General features: G+C 35.4%; 1 protein-coding gene across 2 annotated transcripts in view; it reads right to left on the bottom strand.

Annotated features, from left to right (window-relative positions):
- Positions 1-19,611, bottom strand: part of UBR1 (ubiquitin protein ligase E3 component n-recognin 1) — a 132,113-nt gene that overhangs the window by 48,759 nt on the left and 63,743 nt on the right. For both annotated transcript variants that reach the window (XR_008417101.1, XM_053889137.1), the window contains exons 15-26: positions 17,207-17,387; positions 14,791-14,852; positions 14,400-14,510; positions 13,615-13,680; positions 13,247-13,348; positions 11,709-11,772; positions 9,452-9,576; positions 7,276-7,328; positions 5,393-5,495; positions 4,467-4,515; positions 3,909-4,063; positions 601-700 (exon numbers count right to left, since the gene is read on the bottom strand). Coding sequence is in view for 1 of the 2 variants with exons in the window: in XM_053889137.1 (XP_053745112.1) it covers positions 601-700; positions 3,909-4,063; positions 4,467-4,515; positions 5,393-5,495; positions 7,276-7,328; positions 9,452-9,576; positions 11,709-11,772; positions 13,247-13,348; positions 13,615-13,680; positions 14,400-14,510; positions 14,791-14,852; positions 17,207-17,387 (1,171 nt within the window). In the remaining variant the exon portion in view is untranslated. The remainder of the gene's footprint in view (positions 1-600; positions 701-3,908; positions 4,064-4,466; positions 4,516-5,392; positions 5,496-7,275; positions 7,329-9,451; positions 9,577-11,708; positions 11,773-13,246; positions 13,349-13,614; positions 13,681-14,399; positions 14,511-14,790; positions 14,853-17,206; positions 17,388-19,611) is intronic.

Genomic DNA, 19,611 nt, shown 5'->3' with positions numbered 1-19,611 from the left:
AAACTGAATACGTATATGATGTCTTCAAGGATCGAAAAAACTCAGTTTATAAATAGAAAAAGAGAAGCTTTTCTCCTTTTGGTCTCCTAATCAATGTCCCTGGAATGTGCTTTGATGAAAACTATCTTAATCTAATAAATATCTAAATAAAACTTAAAAATCTAATCTAAACCTATCCTGTTCTGCCAGGTAAAAAACAGTGCCAAACACACACATTATCATTCACTCAGATGTCTGCAATCAGTTTACATTCAGGAACATTAATAACTTCCATAGATGGGTAGTGTGAATGTTATGGTTGATGAAGCAGCAAATATTTGGTAATACTAGACAAAGAAGGCAAGTAAGAAACCATCAATATATTTATCTCCCATTCAAAGAAGGGGGGGGGGGATCATGCAGTAAAAAGATACAGCAGAGAATTAAAAAAACACTTTTATTTTTGAAAACATTAGTTAAGAACTAAAGATGCTAGGAAACGTCTTAAACAATTTCAGAATTGTCTATGCTTTAATGAGTGGCAGATTAACACTCTGTAAGAGCTAAACTTTCACTTGGTAATTAGCTGAAACTATACTGAAAATTAATACTAAAACATACTTGAAGCCTTATGGTAAAAGTCAAATGTCACTTCTTCTTCAGGAGCTTTTTCAAGCTGTTGCTTTTCTTCTAGTAAACCCAATGCCAGAATATGAAATGCCTGAAAGAGGAATATGAAAAAAAAAAACCTGTATTAAAAAAGTTTTTTTTAATGTTTATTTATTTTTGAGACAGAGCGTGAGCAAGCACAGGGGAGGGGCAGAGAGACAGGGAGACACAGAATCTGAAGCAGGTTCCAGGCTCTGAACTGTCAGCACACAGCCCAACACAGGGCTCAAACTCATGGACTATGAGATCATGACCTGAGCCGAAGTTGGATGCTTAACCAACTGAGCCACCCAGGCACCAATGAAAAGTGGAAGAGGAAGAGGAAAGAGGAAACTATGATTCCTCAAGTAAATATATTTTAAATGAAGGTATAAAAATAAGCAATCTTATGCATAAAAATGGGCAAAGGTTATGAATGAGCAGCTCACAGAGAGAAATGATAAATACACATATGAAAAATAGTCAACCTCACTAAAATGAAAGAAATGTGAACTGAAATAAGACCACCCTGTTTTCCATCTTTTAAAGTGGCAAAAATTTTACAGTTAAGTAAAATACAGAGTTGGCTGAGGTGCTGGGAAACAGATACTTTTCACCACACTGGTGATGGGAAAGTAAACTGATATACATTTTTGAAGGACAATTTGACGATATCTATCCAAAATATAAAGGTACAGACTTAGTATTAAGAATCAGTCTCAAGTATGCAAAGATATTTGTAAAAGGATGTACAAATTTCATTGTGATACAAAGACCTAAAAACACCCTAAGAATGTCTATAAATAGGAGACTGGTAAAATGCACTACTGATATCCAAACAATGGAATATGCATCTATCAAGAATAAGATAGGCCCATGGGGCGCCTGGGTGGCTCAGTTGGTTGAACGTCCGACTTCGGCTCAGGTCATGATCTCACGGTTTGTGGGTTCGAGCCCCGCATCGGGCTCTGTGCTGACAGCTTGGAGCCCGGAGCCTGCTTCGGATTCTGTGTCTCCCTCTCTCTCTGCCCCTCCCCCACTCACACTCTGTCTCTCTCTCCTTCAAAAATAAATAAACATTAAAAATAAATAAATAAATAAAAAAGAATAAGATAGGCCTATATTTGCTAATGTGGAATGATTTCCAGAAGATACAAACCTTTTAAGGTTTATTTATTTATTTTTAGAGACAGAGAGAGAGAGAGAGAGAGAGAGCATGCACATGAGCAGGGGAGGGACAGAGAAAGGGAGAGAGAGAGAATCCCAAGCAGATTGAACTGTGAGATCATGAGCTGAGCTGAAATCCAGAGTTTGACACTTAAACCGACTGAGCCACCCAGGCACCCCAGGAAGATGACAAACATGTAACAGTGTTTATCTTCTAGGCATGACCCTAGGAGGTAGGCAAAGATATTTTAATTTTTGATTTCAAAAATATCTCCATGGTTTGAAATTTTTTACTCATGTATTTACCACTGCTATAACAAAAACTGAGATACACATACAGGTATGACAGCATTTAGAGCCTCCATACCAACAACAGCCACGGAAGAAAGAAAATTAATTAAATTAAATTAGTTAAATTTTAAATTAAGTTAAATAAATATCCAGTTACAGCTACCAAAGGTGACATTATTAAGTAATTTATAATTGTATTAAGAAAAATAGCTGCTTCCACTTAATGAGCTAATTCTCATAAAAACTCTATGAACTAATTATACTTACACCACTTACCAACAGGGAAATTATTCTTTACTCCTAAATAAAAAGTGGTGTAACCAAATCTGTCTTCAAATCTTTATTATACTGCTCATAATTCAAGTGAAATAAGAAATATAGAAAATTATGATGCAAAAAAGATATGACAATTTACTATTAGCAGGCAGGATTTTTAAAAAAAACTTTTTTTTTAAAGTTTTTTTAACATTTATTTATTTTTGAGACACAGAGCATGAGCAGGGGAGGAGTAGAGAGAGACAGAGATACAGAATCCGAAGCAGGCTCCAGGCCCTGAGCTGTCAGCAAAGAGCCTGATGTGGGGCTGGAACCCACAAACTGCGAGATTGTGACCTGAGCCAAAGTCCAACACTTAGCTGACTGAGTCACCCAGGGGTCCCCCTTCCCAATTTTTTTTGAGTTTACTCATTTATTTTGAGAGAGAGAGAAAGTATGGGTGGGGGAGAGGCAGAGAGAGAGAGAGGGAGGGAGAGGGGGAGAGGGGAGGAGAGAGAGAGAGAGAGAGAGGGAGAGAGAGGGAGAGAGAGGGAGGGAGAGAGAGGGAGGGAGAGAGAGAGAGGGAGGGAGAGAGAGAAGGAGAGAGAGAGAGAGAGAGAGGGAGAGAGAGGGAGAAAGAGGGAGGGAGAGGGGGAGAGAGAGGGAGAAACAGGGGGAGAGAGAGAGGGAGAGAGAGAGAGAGGGAGAGAGAAAGAGGGAGAGAGAAAGAGGGAGAGAGAGAGAGAGAGAGACGGGGGGGAGGGAGAGAGAGAGGGAGAGACAGGGAGAAAGAGAGAGAGGGAGAGAGAGAGAGAGGGAGAGAGAGGGAGAGAGAGGGAGAAAGAGGGAGGGAGAGAGAGAGGGAGGGAGAGAGAGAGAGAGGGGAGAGAGAGAGAGAGAGAGAGGGAGAAAGAGAGAGGCAGAGAGGGGGAGAAAGAGGGAGGGAGAGGGAGAGAGAGAGGAAGAGAGAGGGAGAAACGGGGAGAGAGAGGGAGAGAGAGAGAGAGAGGGAGAGAGAGAGGGAGAGACAGGGAGAAAGAGAGAGAGGGAGAGAGAGGGAGAAAGAGGGAGGGAGAGAGAGAGGGAGAGAGAGAGGGAGAGAGAGGGAGAAAGAGGCAGGGAGAGGGAGAAAGAGAGGGAGAGAGAGGGAGAAACAGAGGGAGAGAGAGAGAGAGAGGGAGAGAGAGAGGGAGAGAGAGAGTGAGGGAGAGAGAGGGAGGGAGGGAGAGAGAATCCCAAGCAGGCTCCACAATGTCAGCATGGAGCCCAACGAGGGGCTTGAACTCACGTACTGTAAGGTCATGACCTGAGTGGAAGTAGGATGCTTAACCAACTGAGCCACCCAGATGCCCCCCACTTTTTTTGTAATATAAATGGTCCCCAAGAGTAAGGATACTAAAAAACATGACAATGTGTGTCACTAAGAAAGTCTGTGCCACATCTAAACTCTTTTTAATGACCCCTAGGACTAAAGTTAAAAAGACCAAAAATATTCTCCCTGGATCCTCAAGCACTCTATGAAGTAAAGACAATATTCGAAGTAGAGAAAATATTTCAGGTACACATACCATCTGAAGCATCCCTTCAGTCCACAAGTTAGAATCTGTGTCAATTGCCCGCTCAAATATGGTCCTGAGAATGTACATCATGATATCACAATTGAGAAGGTTAACCACTTTGCTGAAAGCAGGGCAGAATTCAGGAGGTGGTGGTGGTGGTAATGCTAAAGTGAGTGGGAGATGGATGGCAGAAGAGACAAACAAGTACATTTTTATTTGGGTTATCCTACACGCTAAATTGCGTATATCAAAATCATGGATTACATGCAAAACAACACATGATTTTTGTTACTTTTAAAGCACTGAATGCATCAATGTCAAGGGAAATATAAGTCACTATATCAGTCACCCAAAGTAAACTCCATTTGCTATAAATTTAAAAATTGTATCACCACTGATGTAAGGCATATCTTAATATGAGGACAAGAAATAAAGGGGTCTATGCACTTTCATTAGTTGCCCACTCTTAAAAACAACAAAAACAAAAGTGAAAAACACTATATACTAGGCTGATACAAAACCACAGAAAATAGTCAAAATGAGTCAAATCAGAATCTCACTTTTTACCTTCATCTTTGTTTTCTTGTTTTCTCCTTTTCTTCTGCATATGTTCTGCCTATGTGTATATATATAAAAAAAAAAAAAAGTCTATCTTTAAATATACTGCTTGGCAAGCATGAAACAAATGGAATACTTTGAAGCAGGCAGGAAAGATCCAGGAGCCTACCAAAATATCTTATATACTGATGTATTAAAAATGTTACCTGGTGCCAGAAATAAAATGACTGTCCTAGGAAAAGCCACTGCAAAACAGATGAGTAACATCCCTCCTCAAGATTTTAGTTCCCATTCTTTCAGTCAACAATATTCATCTCGTGCCTATTATATTCAGGGCATTGTACTGCGGCCTGGAAATTATTCATTTTGTAAGGACGAGTCCAGACATCACCGTAAGTGATCAAACTTAACATCACCCTTAATGGGACAAATACACATCATGTGCCTGATTTGATACAACGTATTATCTATATAATATTTTACCCCAAAACATTTAATTTGAATCTAATCATGAGAATACAATCAGATACATTCAGAATGTAGGATATTCTAAAAGACCACTAGCCTATACTCTACGTGGCAATGGCATATTATAAAATGGCAATATTATGAGAGACAAAAAAGGCAAAAACATCATCCTAAATTAAAGGAGATTACAGAAACATGACACCAAATAAAGTGCATGATCCTTGACTGAATCCTCCTCCCCATGAGACCGGGATAAAGGATATTTTTGGTAAATCAGAAAAATTTAAATACTGCCTGTATACTAGGTAACATTACTGATTCAATTTTAATTTCTTGGGTGAGATAATGGCCTCTATTAATGAGAACCAATATAAAACTATAGAAAAAAAAAAACACGAAATTTCCTGCAGAGTTAGAAAGCATAAAGCATTTTAGGCTTATTTACTGAAGAGGATATCCTTTCCTACCTTGCTATGTTGCGTTTTGGAATAATGATAAAAGTACATATTGAAGTCTTTCAATGATTCATCTCTCAGTTCATAAACTCCATGGCCTGATACACCTGGTTTCCTAAACGGACAGAAAATACAGAGATGAACTGCAGGATTTCTACAGTATACAATACTGACAAAATAAGAACCTAAACAGTAATTAAAACTCAAACTCTAGAAGAAATAATCATATCTCAATCAGCTTGCTTAAACTGAAATGAGAAATTTCATTCCAATAGTAAAACTAAAAACCTATATGGCAAGCTCAAAGTCCTGATAACAGCTCAGTTGTGTTTCATAATTAAGAAATTTAAACAAATTTGAGCAAGTTTATTTGATATTTTACAGACCTGATCTCTGACTTATTTCGCTTAGCCTTATACTCTCTAGCTCCATCTATACTGTTGCAAATGTCAAGATTTCATTCTTTCTTAGGACTGAATCATGTTCCAGTGTATAATATATACCATGTCTTCTTCATCCATTCATCTGTCTATGGACACTTGGACTGCTTCCATAATTTGTCTACTGTAAATAATGCTGCAAGAAACATAGGGGTGCACGTATCCATTTGAATTAGTGTTTTTGAACTTTTTGGTAAATACCCAGTGTGCAATTACTGATTGTAGGGTAGTTCTACTTTTAACCTTTTGAGGAACCTCCATACTGTTTACACAGTGGCTGTACCAGTTTGCATTGCTACCAACAGTGCAAGAGGGTTCCTTTTTCTCCATAACCTCACCAACACTTGCTGTTTCATCTATTTTTTATGTTGGTCATTCTGACCATACTGTTTTGATTACTATAGCTTTGTAGTATATCTTGAAATCAGGAATTAGGACACCTTCAGCTTTTTTTTCTTTCTCAAGATTGCTCTGGGTATTTGGGGTCTTTTGCGGTTCCATACAACTTTTAGTATTATTTGTTCTAGTTTTGTGGAAAATGCTGTTGGTATTTTGACAGGGATTGCATTGAATCTATAGATTGCTTTGGATAATATGGAGATTTTAATAATATTAACTCTTTTAATCCATGAGCATGGAATATTTATTTGTTCATCTTCTATTTCTTTCATCAATCAAAAACTTAACTATTAATAGCCCACTACTGGTTAGGAACCTTACTAATAGCATAAATAGTCAATACATGTTTTGTATGTTAAATGTATCATACACTATATTCTCACAAAAAGTAAGCTAGCAAAAAGAAAATGTTAAGAAAATCATAAATGAGAAAATACATTAACAGTACTATACTGTACAAACTTCACGTGTAAGTGGACTCATGCTATTTGAACATGTTGAAGGGCCAAGTGTACTTACTATTTAAGTCACTTAATATCATGAATCAGTATTTCTCATATACTTTCCAAAAATACTCATTTTTTAAAATTAATTAATTTTAATATAATTTATTGTCAAACTGGCTAACAAACAGTGTGTGAAGTGGGCTCTTGGTTTTTGGGATAGATTCCCATGGTTCATCGCTTACAGACAACACCCAGTACTCATCCTAACAAGTGCCCTGCTCAATGCCCATCACCCATTTCCCCTCTCCCCCACCCCAACCCACCTTCAGTTTGTTCTCTGTATTTAAGAGTCTCTTATTGTTTGCCTCCCTTCCCCCATGGTCTTCTACTAAGTTTCTTAACATCCACATATGCAAAAATACTCATTTTTTTCAACAAACACATTACTCAGTGCTTAACTGTGTGCCCTTCATTTTCACCCTTTTTCATCTGTACTCCATTCTTGCTCTTAGGAGTTCAGGCAAGGACTTCCGAGCTTCTACAAATATCCAATGTACAATACCAAAGATTGGTCTACTTCCCAAAATAAGCATAAATGTTAAGTACTTACTTAAATGTGGCCACTTTGTTTATGACATTCTCTAATCCAGTTTCATTATTTTCCTGTTGAAACAATATTTTTGTCATTTTTACCTTCATGCAATGACTTTTCCTTCTCTTACTGTGAACTGCAATACATTTCAACAGCATTCCTGAAGTACTTTGTAAACAATAAAAAAAGATCAACTTCCAGTATAAAAAAATTGGGTCTGAAACCAATTGTTTTGAGGAACCAATTTCTTAACAGAAATAAGATCTATAAATAAACTACTTAAGGAAGAAATTTTATCTAAATTTGCCCTCATATACACTTATGTATATAAACACACAAACACACACCCAACAGTTCAAAGAAAAAGAGCTCAGGGTGCCTGGCTGGCTCAGTCAGTGAAGCATGTGACTCTTGATCTAGGGGTTGTGAATTCGAGCCCCAGGCTAGGTGTGGACACTACTTAAAAAAAAAAAGAAAAAGAGTTTTCCTTATTTATTATGTTCATCACCCACATCATTTAAGGACATGCCCATGCTGTACCAATACCTAAAACCAAGGTTATAAAATAAATGGAATCTACAGCCAAACACATGTAGATGTCCAAATGTAGTCTGGCTTCTGCATTATAATAATTTTCTGATTGGCCAGGACTTTTCCTTGATCGAGGAATTTTTTTTTTTTTAATGAAGTCATTTAAAATCAGGATAAGAACATAGTTGAGATACTAAAGTAAGCACATAATAATTTTGCAAAAATTGAGGCATTTAACCTCCTTTTAAAATAACGCACATAGTAGGGGGACTAGGTGGCTCCGTCACTTAAGCGTCTGACTCTTGATTCTGGCTCAGGTCATGATCCAATTTGTGAGTTCAGGCCCCGCGTCTGGCTCTGTGCTGACACTGCAGAGCCTGCTTGGGATTCTCTCTCTCTCTCTGCCCCTCCTCCTGCTTGTGCTCCCTCTTTCTCTCTCTCAAAATAAATAAAATAAAATAAAATAATGCACTTGGGATAAGCAATGAAGTTAGGGTATGCCTTAAAGCATTCTTCTTGCAAAGTATGATATGTGTATCACTAGTGGTGTATGAAATTATTTTATGTTATACAGTTATATATTTTTAAAATTGTGAATAGTTACTCACTTATTTTAATACATATTAGAAAAAAAATCCAGAAACTAAACCTATTTCACTGATAGTATTGCTTAGAAAGATGCCAAGAAAAATGTAAATTAATCTTAAAATGTATTAATAATTATAAAATGGGTAGATGGATATGTAGAAATTATGAAGGTGATATGCCAAATGAGTCTGAGAATCAATTAACAATAAAACTGGAAAAAGGGGTACCTAAGTGGCTCAGTCAGTTAAACATCCACTTTAGCTCAGGTCATGATCTCGCAGTTTGTGAGTTCGAGCCCCGCATCAGGCTCGACAGCTCAGAGCTTCGAACCTGCTTCAGATTCTGTGTCTCCCTCTCTCTCTCTGCCCCTCCCTTGCTTGTACTCTCTCAAAAATAAACATTAAAAAAATTTAAAAACAAACAATAAAACTGGAAAAAGATACAAATATTTTTTTAGGAAAAATGACCAACAGTCAAAATTTATCTCTATTCTATTTCTCTGGAAAACCTTGATAGATAAGTCCAATTCTCTTTTAAGAATCATTGTTCTAATTCATAATTAAATCCCAGAAGAAAAAATATGAGACCCATAATCTTTTTTATTTTTTTATTATCATTTTTTTAACATTTATTTTTGAGACAGAGAGAGACAGAGCATGAACAGGGGAGGGTCAGAGAGAGGGAGACACAGAATCTGAAACAGGCTCCAGGCTCTGAGCTGTCAGCACAGAACCCGATGCGGGGCTTGAACTCATGGACCGTGAGATCATGACCTGAGCCGAAACCGGACGCCCAACCGACTGAGCCACCCAGGCGCCCCGAGATCCATAATCTTTAGGACTATTACTTCAATTGTCAGCAAATACAAAAACTTAAATATCACCTGTGGCCATGAGACTGAGATGTTTAATTTCCTAATGCCCAGAAGTCCAGAATTATTAAAGTTTATACCACTAAAGAATGAATAGTTGTAGATCTGCAAAATTCATTAAATAAATTTTCCTAAAACTTCAAAGTAGTTTTGTTTCCAATTCCAAAAAAAGAAAAACAACAACAACAACAATGCTGGACTTACATTCTCAGGTAAATTTTTGGCAATGGCGCTATGTGGCATGGGTTCAATACAAAGCAAGTGAATAATTTCTCTCATTGTGACCTCTTCTTTGGTTACATTTCCCACGCCAGGTACATAACGCTCACCTAATACAAACAATGAAAAGAAAAGTAAAACAATCAATTGTTTTCTACTTAAATCTCTTCTACCAGGAACACTTAATACACAGAATACTGCATTAAGTCTATGAGAGAGGGACCAGAAATTATTTGGACATTTTCCTAAATCTGAACAAAAGTCTATTTGCTAAAAGACAGAGGAAGAAAAATGAAGAGATCCAAAGAACACAGGCCTTCTCTTAACCTATACACACACACACACACACAGAAGTATATGTACACATACTCACACATTATAAACAAGGCCCCTCAATTAAATTAGCATGTGTTTCTAATACTAGAAAAAAGGCTGATGGCATTGAAAGACTACTGGCCATCAGTGAACAATAGCTTTTCTTTCAAGATCTTCCTTGATTTTGTTTATATTTGTTATTTAAGACAGAATAAGGTGAAAACCCACAAACAAGATACTTAAATATGTTGTTATGGATTAAATGACAAAACAGTAATATGTATCAGGAATGACTGGTGTTGCTAAAATGCCCACATGACCATTTTCCATTTTTCATCTCAATAAACTGCCAAACAGAGAGAGAAAATAGCTAAATTAACTATGGGAACTGGTGTTGAAAGCATCTAATTCCCATTGTCTTAAGAAGGCCTATGGTATCTGGCCTTATGTCACCACTGATTTGTAATATACAAACTCTTATGATATCTATAACAAAGTTATTACACAGGCAGGAAGCTTCTGCCTAAGAGATTTGATAAATTCTATAAATTAGCCAAAGAATGACTTTTGTGAAATGAATTCATTTCAAATAGATCATCCCTCTTAACATTTGTAAAGCACTTTATAACTTTCAATTTTTTCCCCCTAAAACAGTATTCTCTAGAAATTTAGTGCTATAAGAAAGCTCAGAGATCACATAGATTACCTTCAAATTTTACAAATCATGAATCTAAGACCCCAAAAATGTAAATGGCATGCTTCTGATAGTTAATATATTATAGATAATTCCTAAAAATCAATAATACAATATGTATTATAGACTATTATATAGTTAATATATAGTATTACATAGTTAACACTATATATTAACACATATATATTAATGATAATATATATTATATATAATGATAGTATATATAAATAATAATATAATATATATTATATTAATGATTATACATATTAAATGATAATATATATAAATGATAATATATATCTCATTAATATATATTAATGATAATGAAAGTAATGAAGTTACTGTACTCAGGAATATAGCAGGTATTAACAAAAAATCAAATCACATAGGAGGAAAAACCCATTAAATTTAGATAAACACAGTAATAGCAATAATAAAACAGTAAAAATATAAAACAGCAAAAATATAGTACTAGAAATTCTTCACACACTATTCCAAGAACAAACATAAAAATTCTCAAGTTTTTATAATTTAATAAAGTATATCATCAATTTAAAAATCTTTTACACATTTACAACTCACTTTGCAATGGCAATGAAGTTCACCACACTTTCTGCTGAGACAAGCAGCCAGTCAGTAACTAACTCTCTGAAAACAAGTAAAATGAACCCATGTTTTCAGATTTAGCCAGGGGTAGAATCCTCACTAAGAACTAACAATAAAAAGCATGTTTGCTGCCATAAAGTAAGAAACAATATCCAGAATGAGAAGTCAAGAAATTTTACTTAGCTCGTAAAATCAACAAAGTCTATAATACAGAACATTAAAAAAAAAAAAAACAACCAAAAAAGTATGGCCAATATTTACCCAAAGTAAAAAGAATGACACAATGAAAAAAAAATTTTTTTTACTAAGACCTATATTACTTTGAAATTTCACATATAAATAAAATTTTTAGCACTCAATGTATAGGTATTTTTCATCTACATTTCTAACTAGGATAATCGTATTCCAGTAAAACAAGACCAAATAATTATAAATCAGGTATTGAAAAACAAAGATGTAACAGAACTGTGCTTTTTAAAAGCTAGGTTTCTAAACACATCAATCATATTAGTCACATTAATCTCTAATATTCTATGCTGTATTTGCGAGAAGGGTAAGATGATAAATTATAGTTTTTATTAATGCTCTCTCTGAAAACAACTCATAAGATTAATGTTTTAATCTTACCCACAATATAGATGAGGACTTGAAGCATTTCTTCTATTAATGTATTATATTGTTTAATCAAATCCTATTGAATCAAAAAAGAATAAATTAGTTACAAAAGAACCAAAAGCCTTTACAAAACATACATTTCTGGATCAGACTCATGGTTCATGCAGTCCAGTATTTTCCTTCAGACTGCAGCAGAAAATTAGGTGAATAATTCCCTTTACTGACATCAAATTCCATAAGGTTCACAATACCTGGCATATAATAAGAACTCAATACAAATATTATTTTCATTATCATTACCATATAGCCTTAAGTCAACAAACTAATTCTTATGACTTCCTTCTTACCTGGGTTGGTGGGACAGTGGCTTCAAATAACAGATACCAGTTCGTGAGAATACTCTTCCTTAACACCCCTCTTACTTAAGCAATGTATAGCAAAATGAAATACTCATTTTTCACCAAGTATAAAACATGACTAAAAATTAGCTTTGTATTTTGTATCCTATTCTTTGGTCCTTTGCAAGTAACTTCTAATTTGAAAGAATAAAATAACATGATTCATAAATTTAAAGTACATAAGGACTACTTTATAAGTTTGTATCAAATATGAAAGCAATGAAGATGTAACAAAACTACACAGTACAACAAATTATAAGCTATGAAAAATGTAACAAATACAAGTGAAAAATATCCTTATTAAATAAGGAACTTTAACAGAAACTGAAAAAGGGGAAAGGGTTGGAAAGATAATTTACTATCAGAAAGGGGGAAAAAAGGCCAATAATCATGAAAACATGGTCAACCTCAATGCTCATTAAAGAACTACACCTACAAATAAAAGACCACCTTTCACCTACCACATCAACAAAGAGTAAAGATACTAGTGCCACTACAGAGGTACACACTGCTAAAGAGTGTAAATCTGAGTACCTCTTCTGAGAGCAATGTGACAATATGTATTAAGAGTCTTAAGAAAAAGCATACTGTTTTCTCCAGGTAATCCTCTTCTAAAAATTTATCTTAACAAAATAATTAGGCAAGTGTTTAAACCCTGAGGTACAGAGATGTTTATAAGACCAAAAAACTAGAAAACCTCTTCAGCAATTCGGGGATCAAAGTATAATGCAATTGTACAGCGCAATACTATATAGCCTTTAAAAATTATGATATAAAAAAAAGTGGTGGTATATTTATTTAAACCTATCACAACATCTCATTAAGCACAGAAAGCAAATAACCAAATAGCACATACAAAATGATCCAATTTTTGTTTCAAAAACAAACAAGACACCAAAACTTAGAAGGTGATCATTTCTAGGAGGCAGTCTTTCATGTGATTTTTCTTCTCCTTTTATTAATCTAAACATTCTAACTTTTTGTAGAGTAAAAACAGTACATATGTGCATATGTAGATATACGTGCATGTTATGTGTATATGTGTGATTTTTGGAAATACACATAAAGAAATAAAAATCCTAAATATGATTAAAATTGTTAACAAAAATACTTCCTTTGGAATTGATACACATGTCAGTTTCTGTTGCTTACCTGGTCTTTTGTGGATATAGTCTTGTTAAAAGCATCAGCAAGTTCATACCTCTGAAGTACCAGTAACAAGAACCTGTTGGGATCCATTAAAGATGCACCAATCTGTGGAAGAAACGCAGCATGACAGTTCCATGTGTATTAAATGAACAAACATTTGTCTCCAGTAGGACTGTCAGAAAGAGTATAAAGTAAGTCTGCAAAAGATAATGTAGTAATCCCTTCCATTTTTTATGATACCCTAATAAGTTTTAACAGTGAGAAAAATTTAAGTAAATAAAGTTAAAAATAATTACTGTATCTTTTCTCTCCCTCTACAAGGGATCGAAGAAGGTTAAGACATAAGTATCCAAAGTAATTTCAATAGGTACCTGAAGCATAATGATATCTTTATCATACATTTCTTCTCTGCACTTAACATCTTGGTAGTAAAACACCTGTAAAATAAAAGATAGAAGTGGCATGAATTGTTTTATTTCAAACAGAATTCTTAACAAACACTATTCCTAAAACTTTCTCTAAACCAGAAACTCCAAGAACTCCTTAGTGGCAAAAAAAAAAAAAAAAAAAAAAAAAAAAAAAGCTGTAAATCTATGAATCACTAAGGGATTCGTGAGATTTTAAAGTAAGGAAATATGGCATGAAAATACTTCCAAGTTTAAAATGCTCTTATTATTACTCTCTCAACATGTGCAACAAAAGAATTTATTTCCTCTGATTTAAAAATCCCCACTTCTATAAAAGTAAACTAATTTCTACAATCAATCATAACACGATTTTTCTCCCAAGTGGTATCTTTACAAGTCCAGTTTCCCCATCTTTTAGGAAAAGCACTTCTCTTTATTTGCTCTAGAACAGAGGGAAAAATTGTTAAAGTGGCCTTCTATTAAGAAAGGTGATGGGAAGACTATAGGTCTCCAGGTAAGGAAATCCTCATAATGTTAATGGGCACATTTCTACTGGCTATCACCTAATCTATCTACTCACTAGGAGAAATATCTACATGGTTACTAGAACTTTCATTTCTGAGTTCATATAAGAAAACAGAAAGCAAATAGCAAAATCCAGAGACACAAGGTTAAATTATATAAGAGAAAAAACAATCAGAAAATTAACACACTCACATTCACATGAATGTGAATAGGCCTTGCCATACCTGGCTAATGAGAGAGAGTCCATTTCTTCGCCACATTTCAGCAACAACCTGGGCAACCAACACCAGACAACGCAAAGGATATTCCACTAGTACCTCTACTTGAAAGTCCTCCTGAAAGAGAGGAACAATTTCATTATTTTTCAGAGGGCTTGGATGTGTCTCAAAGTCATGGCACTAGACATTCTTCAGTTTTCTCATCTGTAAAACAGATGGGCTTGAATGAGTTAACTCCAAGTTTTGGTGATTTAGATTTCAATGTACTTATATAGAAACCTAAAATTACTAAATGGGAATTATCCAGGTAGGTTTCAAAATTTTTCTTCCCTCTCATCAACCAAGAGGTGTTTAGAAATAGGGTATAAGTAAATCAGCCCTTAATAGAGTCACTTACAAAAGGCACAAATTCATGTAGTCTTGAAACGGCACCCAGCCTGCTTAAACGCACATGAAGACCTAAAGGTTAAAAAAAAAAAAGAGAGAGAGAGAGAGAGAAATGAAAAAGCAATAAACCCAGTTAATGTATCCCTCATTAACTCAAGTTCAGAAACTTATGAGGTTTAAATATATATTTACTGAGTTTAGAAATGCAAACTTTTGACTTCTAATTTTAAAACATAGTATTATTAATGTATTTAAGATCCTACATAGTGCAAGGTGTGTTTACACGTTATATAAAAATACTGTGCTGCCTCTCAAGACATCCTTATTCTGCTCTTAACTAATCAAAAGAAATGAAAACTAATTTAAGTATTTCTTTTTGTAAAAATAGAAGTGACATAAAATCACATCAATTATACCATGTGCAAAAACTAAAAATGAATCAAAAACCTAAACATAGGAGCTAAAACTGTAAAACTCTTAGAAGAAAACAGGGAATAGACTTCATGACATTGGATTTGGCAATAATTTCAAAGGATACTATCAACAGAGTGAAAAGGCACTCCAAAGAATGGGAGAAAATATTTGCAGATCATATGTTTGATACATAGCTAATATCCAGAACATACAGAAAACTCCAACAACTCAACAACAAAATATCTGATTAAAAAATACACAAAGGACTTGAACAGACATTTCTCCAAAGAAGATATAAACATGACCGGCAAGCACAGGAAAAGATGCTCAATAATCACTAATCATTGGAGAAATGCATATCAAAACCACAATGAACTGGGGTGCCTGGGTGGCTCAGGTGGTTAAGCACCCGACTCTTAGCTTTGGCTCAGGTCATGATCTCATGGTTCATGGGTTCAAGCCCCACATCAGGTTCTGTGCTAACAGTGTGGAGCCTGCTTGGCATTCTCTCTCTCATTGTCCGTCCCTCCCAGGATTATGCTGTCTCTCTCAAAATAAATAAATGAACTTAAAACAACAACAACAACAAAAACAATGAACTACCACTTCACTCATTAGGATGGCTATTAAAAAAAACATACAGGAAAGAAGATGTGTTGGTGTGGATGCAGGAAAAAATGGAACCCTTGTACGCTGCTGGTGGGAATGTAAAACAGTGCAGTTGCTATGAAAAAGAGTTTGGTGGTTCCTCAAAAAATTAAAAAGTAGAATTACTTTATGAACCAGCAATTACACTTATGGTACATACATCAAAGAACTAAGAACAAGGACTCAAACAGATACCTGTACACTCATACTCACAGCAACATTATTCACAACAGCCAAAAGGTAGAAGGAACCCAAGCATCCATTCGTAGGCAAATGGATAAGCAAAAGGTGGTATATACAAACTATGGAATATTATTCAGTCTTAACTAGGAGGGAAATTCTGACACATGCTACAATATGGGTAAACTAAGGATATTGCACTAAGTGAAATAAGCCAGTTATAAAGGATATGTATATGATTTCAGTTAAGTGAGGTACTTATAGGGGTCAAACATACAAGTGGAAGGTAGAATGGTGACTTCCATAGACCGCAGGGAGTGGGGGATTGAGGAGTTATGCTGAACAGGTACAGAATTTCAGTTTGGGAAGATGAAACATATTCTGGAGATGGATGGTGGTTGATGACTGCAGAGCAATATGAATGTACTTAATGCCAGTGAACTATACATTTTAAAATGGTTCAAATGATAAATTTTATGTTATATGTATATTTACCACAATTAAAAATATAAACATAGAGGCATCTGGCTAGCTCAGTCAGTAGAGCATGCAACTCTTGATCTCAGGGTTGTGAGTTCAAGGAAGCATGGAGCTTCCTTACTTTCTAACTAACTAACTAAATAGAAAGCTGCTATCAGCATTCTTCAAAAATAAATAAATACATACATACACTTACATAAAGTTATTAAAAAAAAAAACCTGACAGGACCAATTTACATGGAAATGCAAATCAAAGAATGATTAAAGAGAATCTTATTTCTTTCTTTTAGTGGTGAAAGGAATAACAACAAAGATAACACACTGGTGTAATCTCATAGAGAAGAGGGTTAAAAACCAGTAACAATGTGTGTTAACTATACTTCAGTGAAAAAAACCCCACAAAAACCAGCAACAAGATTTTACCATATTTAAATTGGGGTGGGAAATGAGTTACCAAGTTAATCCTTCAGTGTATATTAAAAGGATTCATTAGCTGACCCAAATAACAAAAGGCCCAGGTAAACAAGCATCCCGAGATCAATGTTCTGGTGACAACTCTTTGAAGGACAGTGACAGTTCTTAACTGCAGTGTGATATGAATATGTTTGTACATAATGAGTACAGAACAAAAACAGAAATAGTTCTACTACTCTGAATATCTAAAAAACAAAGCTAATAGAAAGATGCAAAAAACAAACACTCACCAGCAAGAGTCCTGGAGAGTGGCAGATGTATGCTTACAAGATCTTCAGATACCTTGTATGACTTAGTTTCCAGAGTATGACCCCACAATTGTACTACTGTCTTGCTACTAGATATAAAACTTGTACTGCACCGCATCACAGCTTTGTGACACTCTTTATAAGCCACCAGTAAGAGTTCTTCCTAAAAGGAAATTAAAAATGTACACAGATTAACAAGTCATCTACTTTACCACACCATTCAATAAATATTTAGTAAATATAAGCACAAAATTGTTCCATGTATAGCACAGTTACTTCCACAGGATCTACAAACTAGTTGGAAACATAAGACAGACAGACACACACACACACACACACACACACACACACACACACACACACACAATCAAAGTAAAACATTTTAAGTACTATGTAAATTGTACAAACGAATTACTCTAAGAGGGAGGAAAAAGAATTACAAACAAATGGGAAGACATTATTTGTGAAAGCAGTTTTGAGTGGGGTCTAAAAGAATATGCAGAATTTATGGGGAAAAATGAGGTGACAGTGGTATAATAAGCAGAGATATAAGAGTAAACAGAGAAAAAAGGGAAGTACAACTCTTGTGCAGGCAGTGTAAAGGAATAAACACTAGATAAATGAAAGGCTTTATGGATGAAATTAATGAGCAGTGCAGCTGGAAATATGCCTTGCCATCAGTATGGGAATATACTGATGGTGTCTCAAGTGTAACAATGTCAACATGCTGCTTCAAGAAGAATTAATGGGTGTCAATGAAGATGACAGATTGGAGAGAGTGATGTTAGGAAACAAGGGAACCAACAGGAAGATTACTATGAAGTCTAAGTCTAAGGTGATAAGGGTCTTAACTAGGATGGGGGCAGTCAGGGAAAAAGAAAATGAACTCACAGGAAATAAGTTAGAATTGTAAAATAAACTTAGGCTAAGGAAAACTCACATCAGGGAGAGAGGAGTCAAACTCACTTTTCAAGACAGTGTTTTTCACACTGATTTTATCCTGAGAAACAAATGCTATGGTCCAATAAATTTTGGGAATATTCCACTTAGAAATTAGCACACTGAATAATTTAAAGGGCTTGAGGGGCGCCTGGGTGGCTCGGTCAGTTAGGCATCCGACTTCAGTTCAGGTCATGATCTCGCAGTTCACAAGTCCAAGCCCCATGTCGGGCTCTGTGCTGACAGCTCAGAGCCTGGAGCCTGCTTCGGATTCTGTGTCTCCCCTTGTCTCTACTCCTCCCCTGCTGGCACTCTGTCTCTCTCCTCTCTCAAAAATAAATAAAAACATTAAAAAAAATTTTTTTTAACCATAAAGGGTTGGAAAAGTTCAGTGGCATTAGAAAGAAAAATCATACTTGATTTTGTTCAACCTAACATTTCTCAATCTTATGTGAACATAGAACTTTTTCCCCCTGAAAACTCTGCTAACATCTAACACAGAGAATGCAGTGGCTCTGAGATTTTCTGTGTGGATGAATGTATGAATCATAGTGTCATTGTCTTGATATGGCATGAATCACAGCCATACGACTCTGAACGCACCCAATCTCATCTGAATCAGTGTCATTAATTGAAAACTGGAAGTCAAGAAGGGAAAATGTTAAGTTGAAGTAGAAAGAAATGATGACAAACCAATTTAATATATTCTGAATTTGAAATGTAAGTGTAAGATCTAAGCAGGAATGTCTAGCACACAAATAGAATACTATAGCTCCACAGTTTTAAATGAGGTGGTAGAAATGAAAGACCTGTAAGAAAGAGAATATTCAGAATGTATCATTCAGTAGTCAGAAGGAATTGGGAAAAAAAAAAAGGCAATCAATGATTGAAATGTTGAATCAGTAACAGAAGTATTATAATAATGTAGACTTGTAAAAATCAAAGGGAAAGAAAGTTTCAAAAAGATTAGGTATTCAAGAGAAAACAATGCTACAGACATTTGCAGGAAAATGGGGACTTAGAGAAGACCCTCTGAATTTGGTTACTATAAAGATCCTCTGAATTTTTTTCAAAAAGCAGTTCCAATCAATTTGTAAGGGCAGAAGCCAGACCCTAAAGAAGTTTCAGAAGCTAGAGAGATGACAGCAAATATAGATGGCTGCAGAGGGTTTGGCAAATGTCAAGATGAACAACACATACTCTGACCTCATCTCCAACAACTATGCATGCCTTCCATAAAGGTGATGGTTGCCAAAAAATATGTGCTCTGGCTAGTTGCTGGACAATATTTCCTGTCCTTATTGTTCCACAAAGCTACAGTGCTAGATTAAATTCTATCATGTCTGTATGACTGCCACTCTGAACCTGTGACCAACTGCTGGTGGGGAAGCAGAAGAGAGGAGGAAATAAGAGAGCTCACAGTTCACAGAGGTAGCAGAGACAAGTAA

Source organism: Panthera pardus, unplaced genomic scaffold (genome assembly GCF_024362965.1).
Source record: "Panthera pardus isolate Hobbes unplaced genomic scaffold, ASM2436296v1 HiC_scaffold_24, whole genome shotgun sequence".
NCBI classification, from domain to species: domain Eukaryota; kingdom Metazoa; phylum Chordata; class Mammalia; order Carnivora; family Felidae; genus Panthera; species Panthera pardus.
This window is presented reverse-complemented; position numbering and strand designations above follow the sequence as displayed.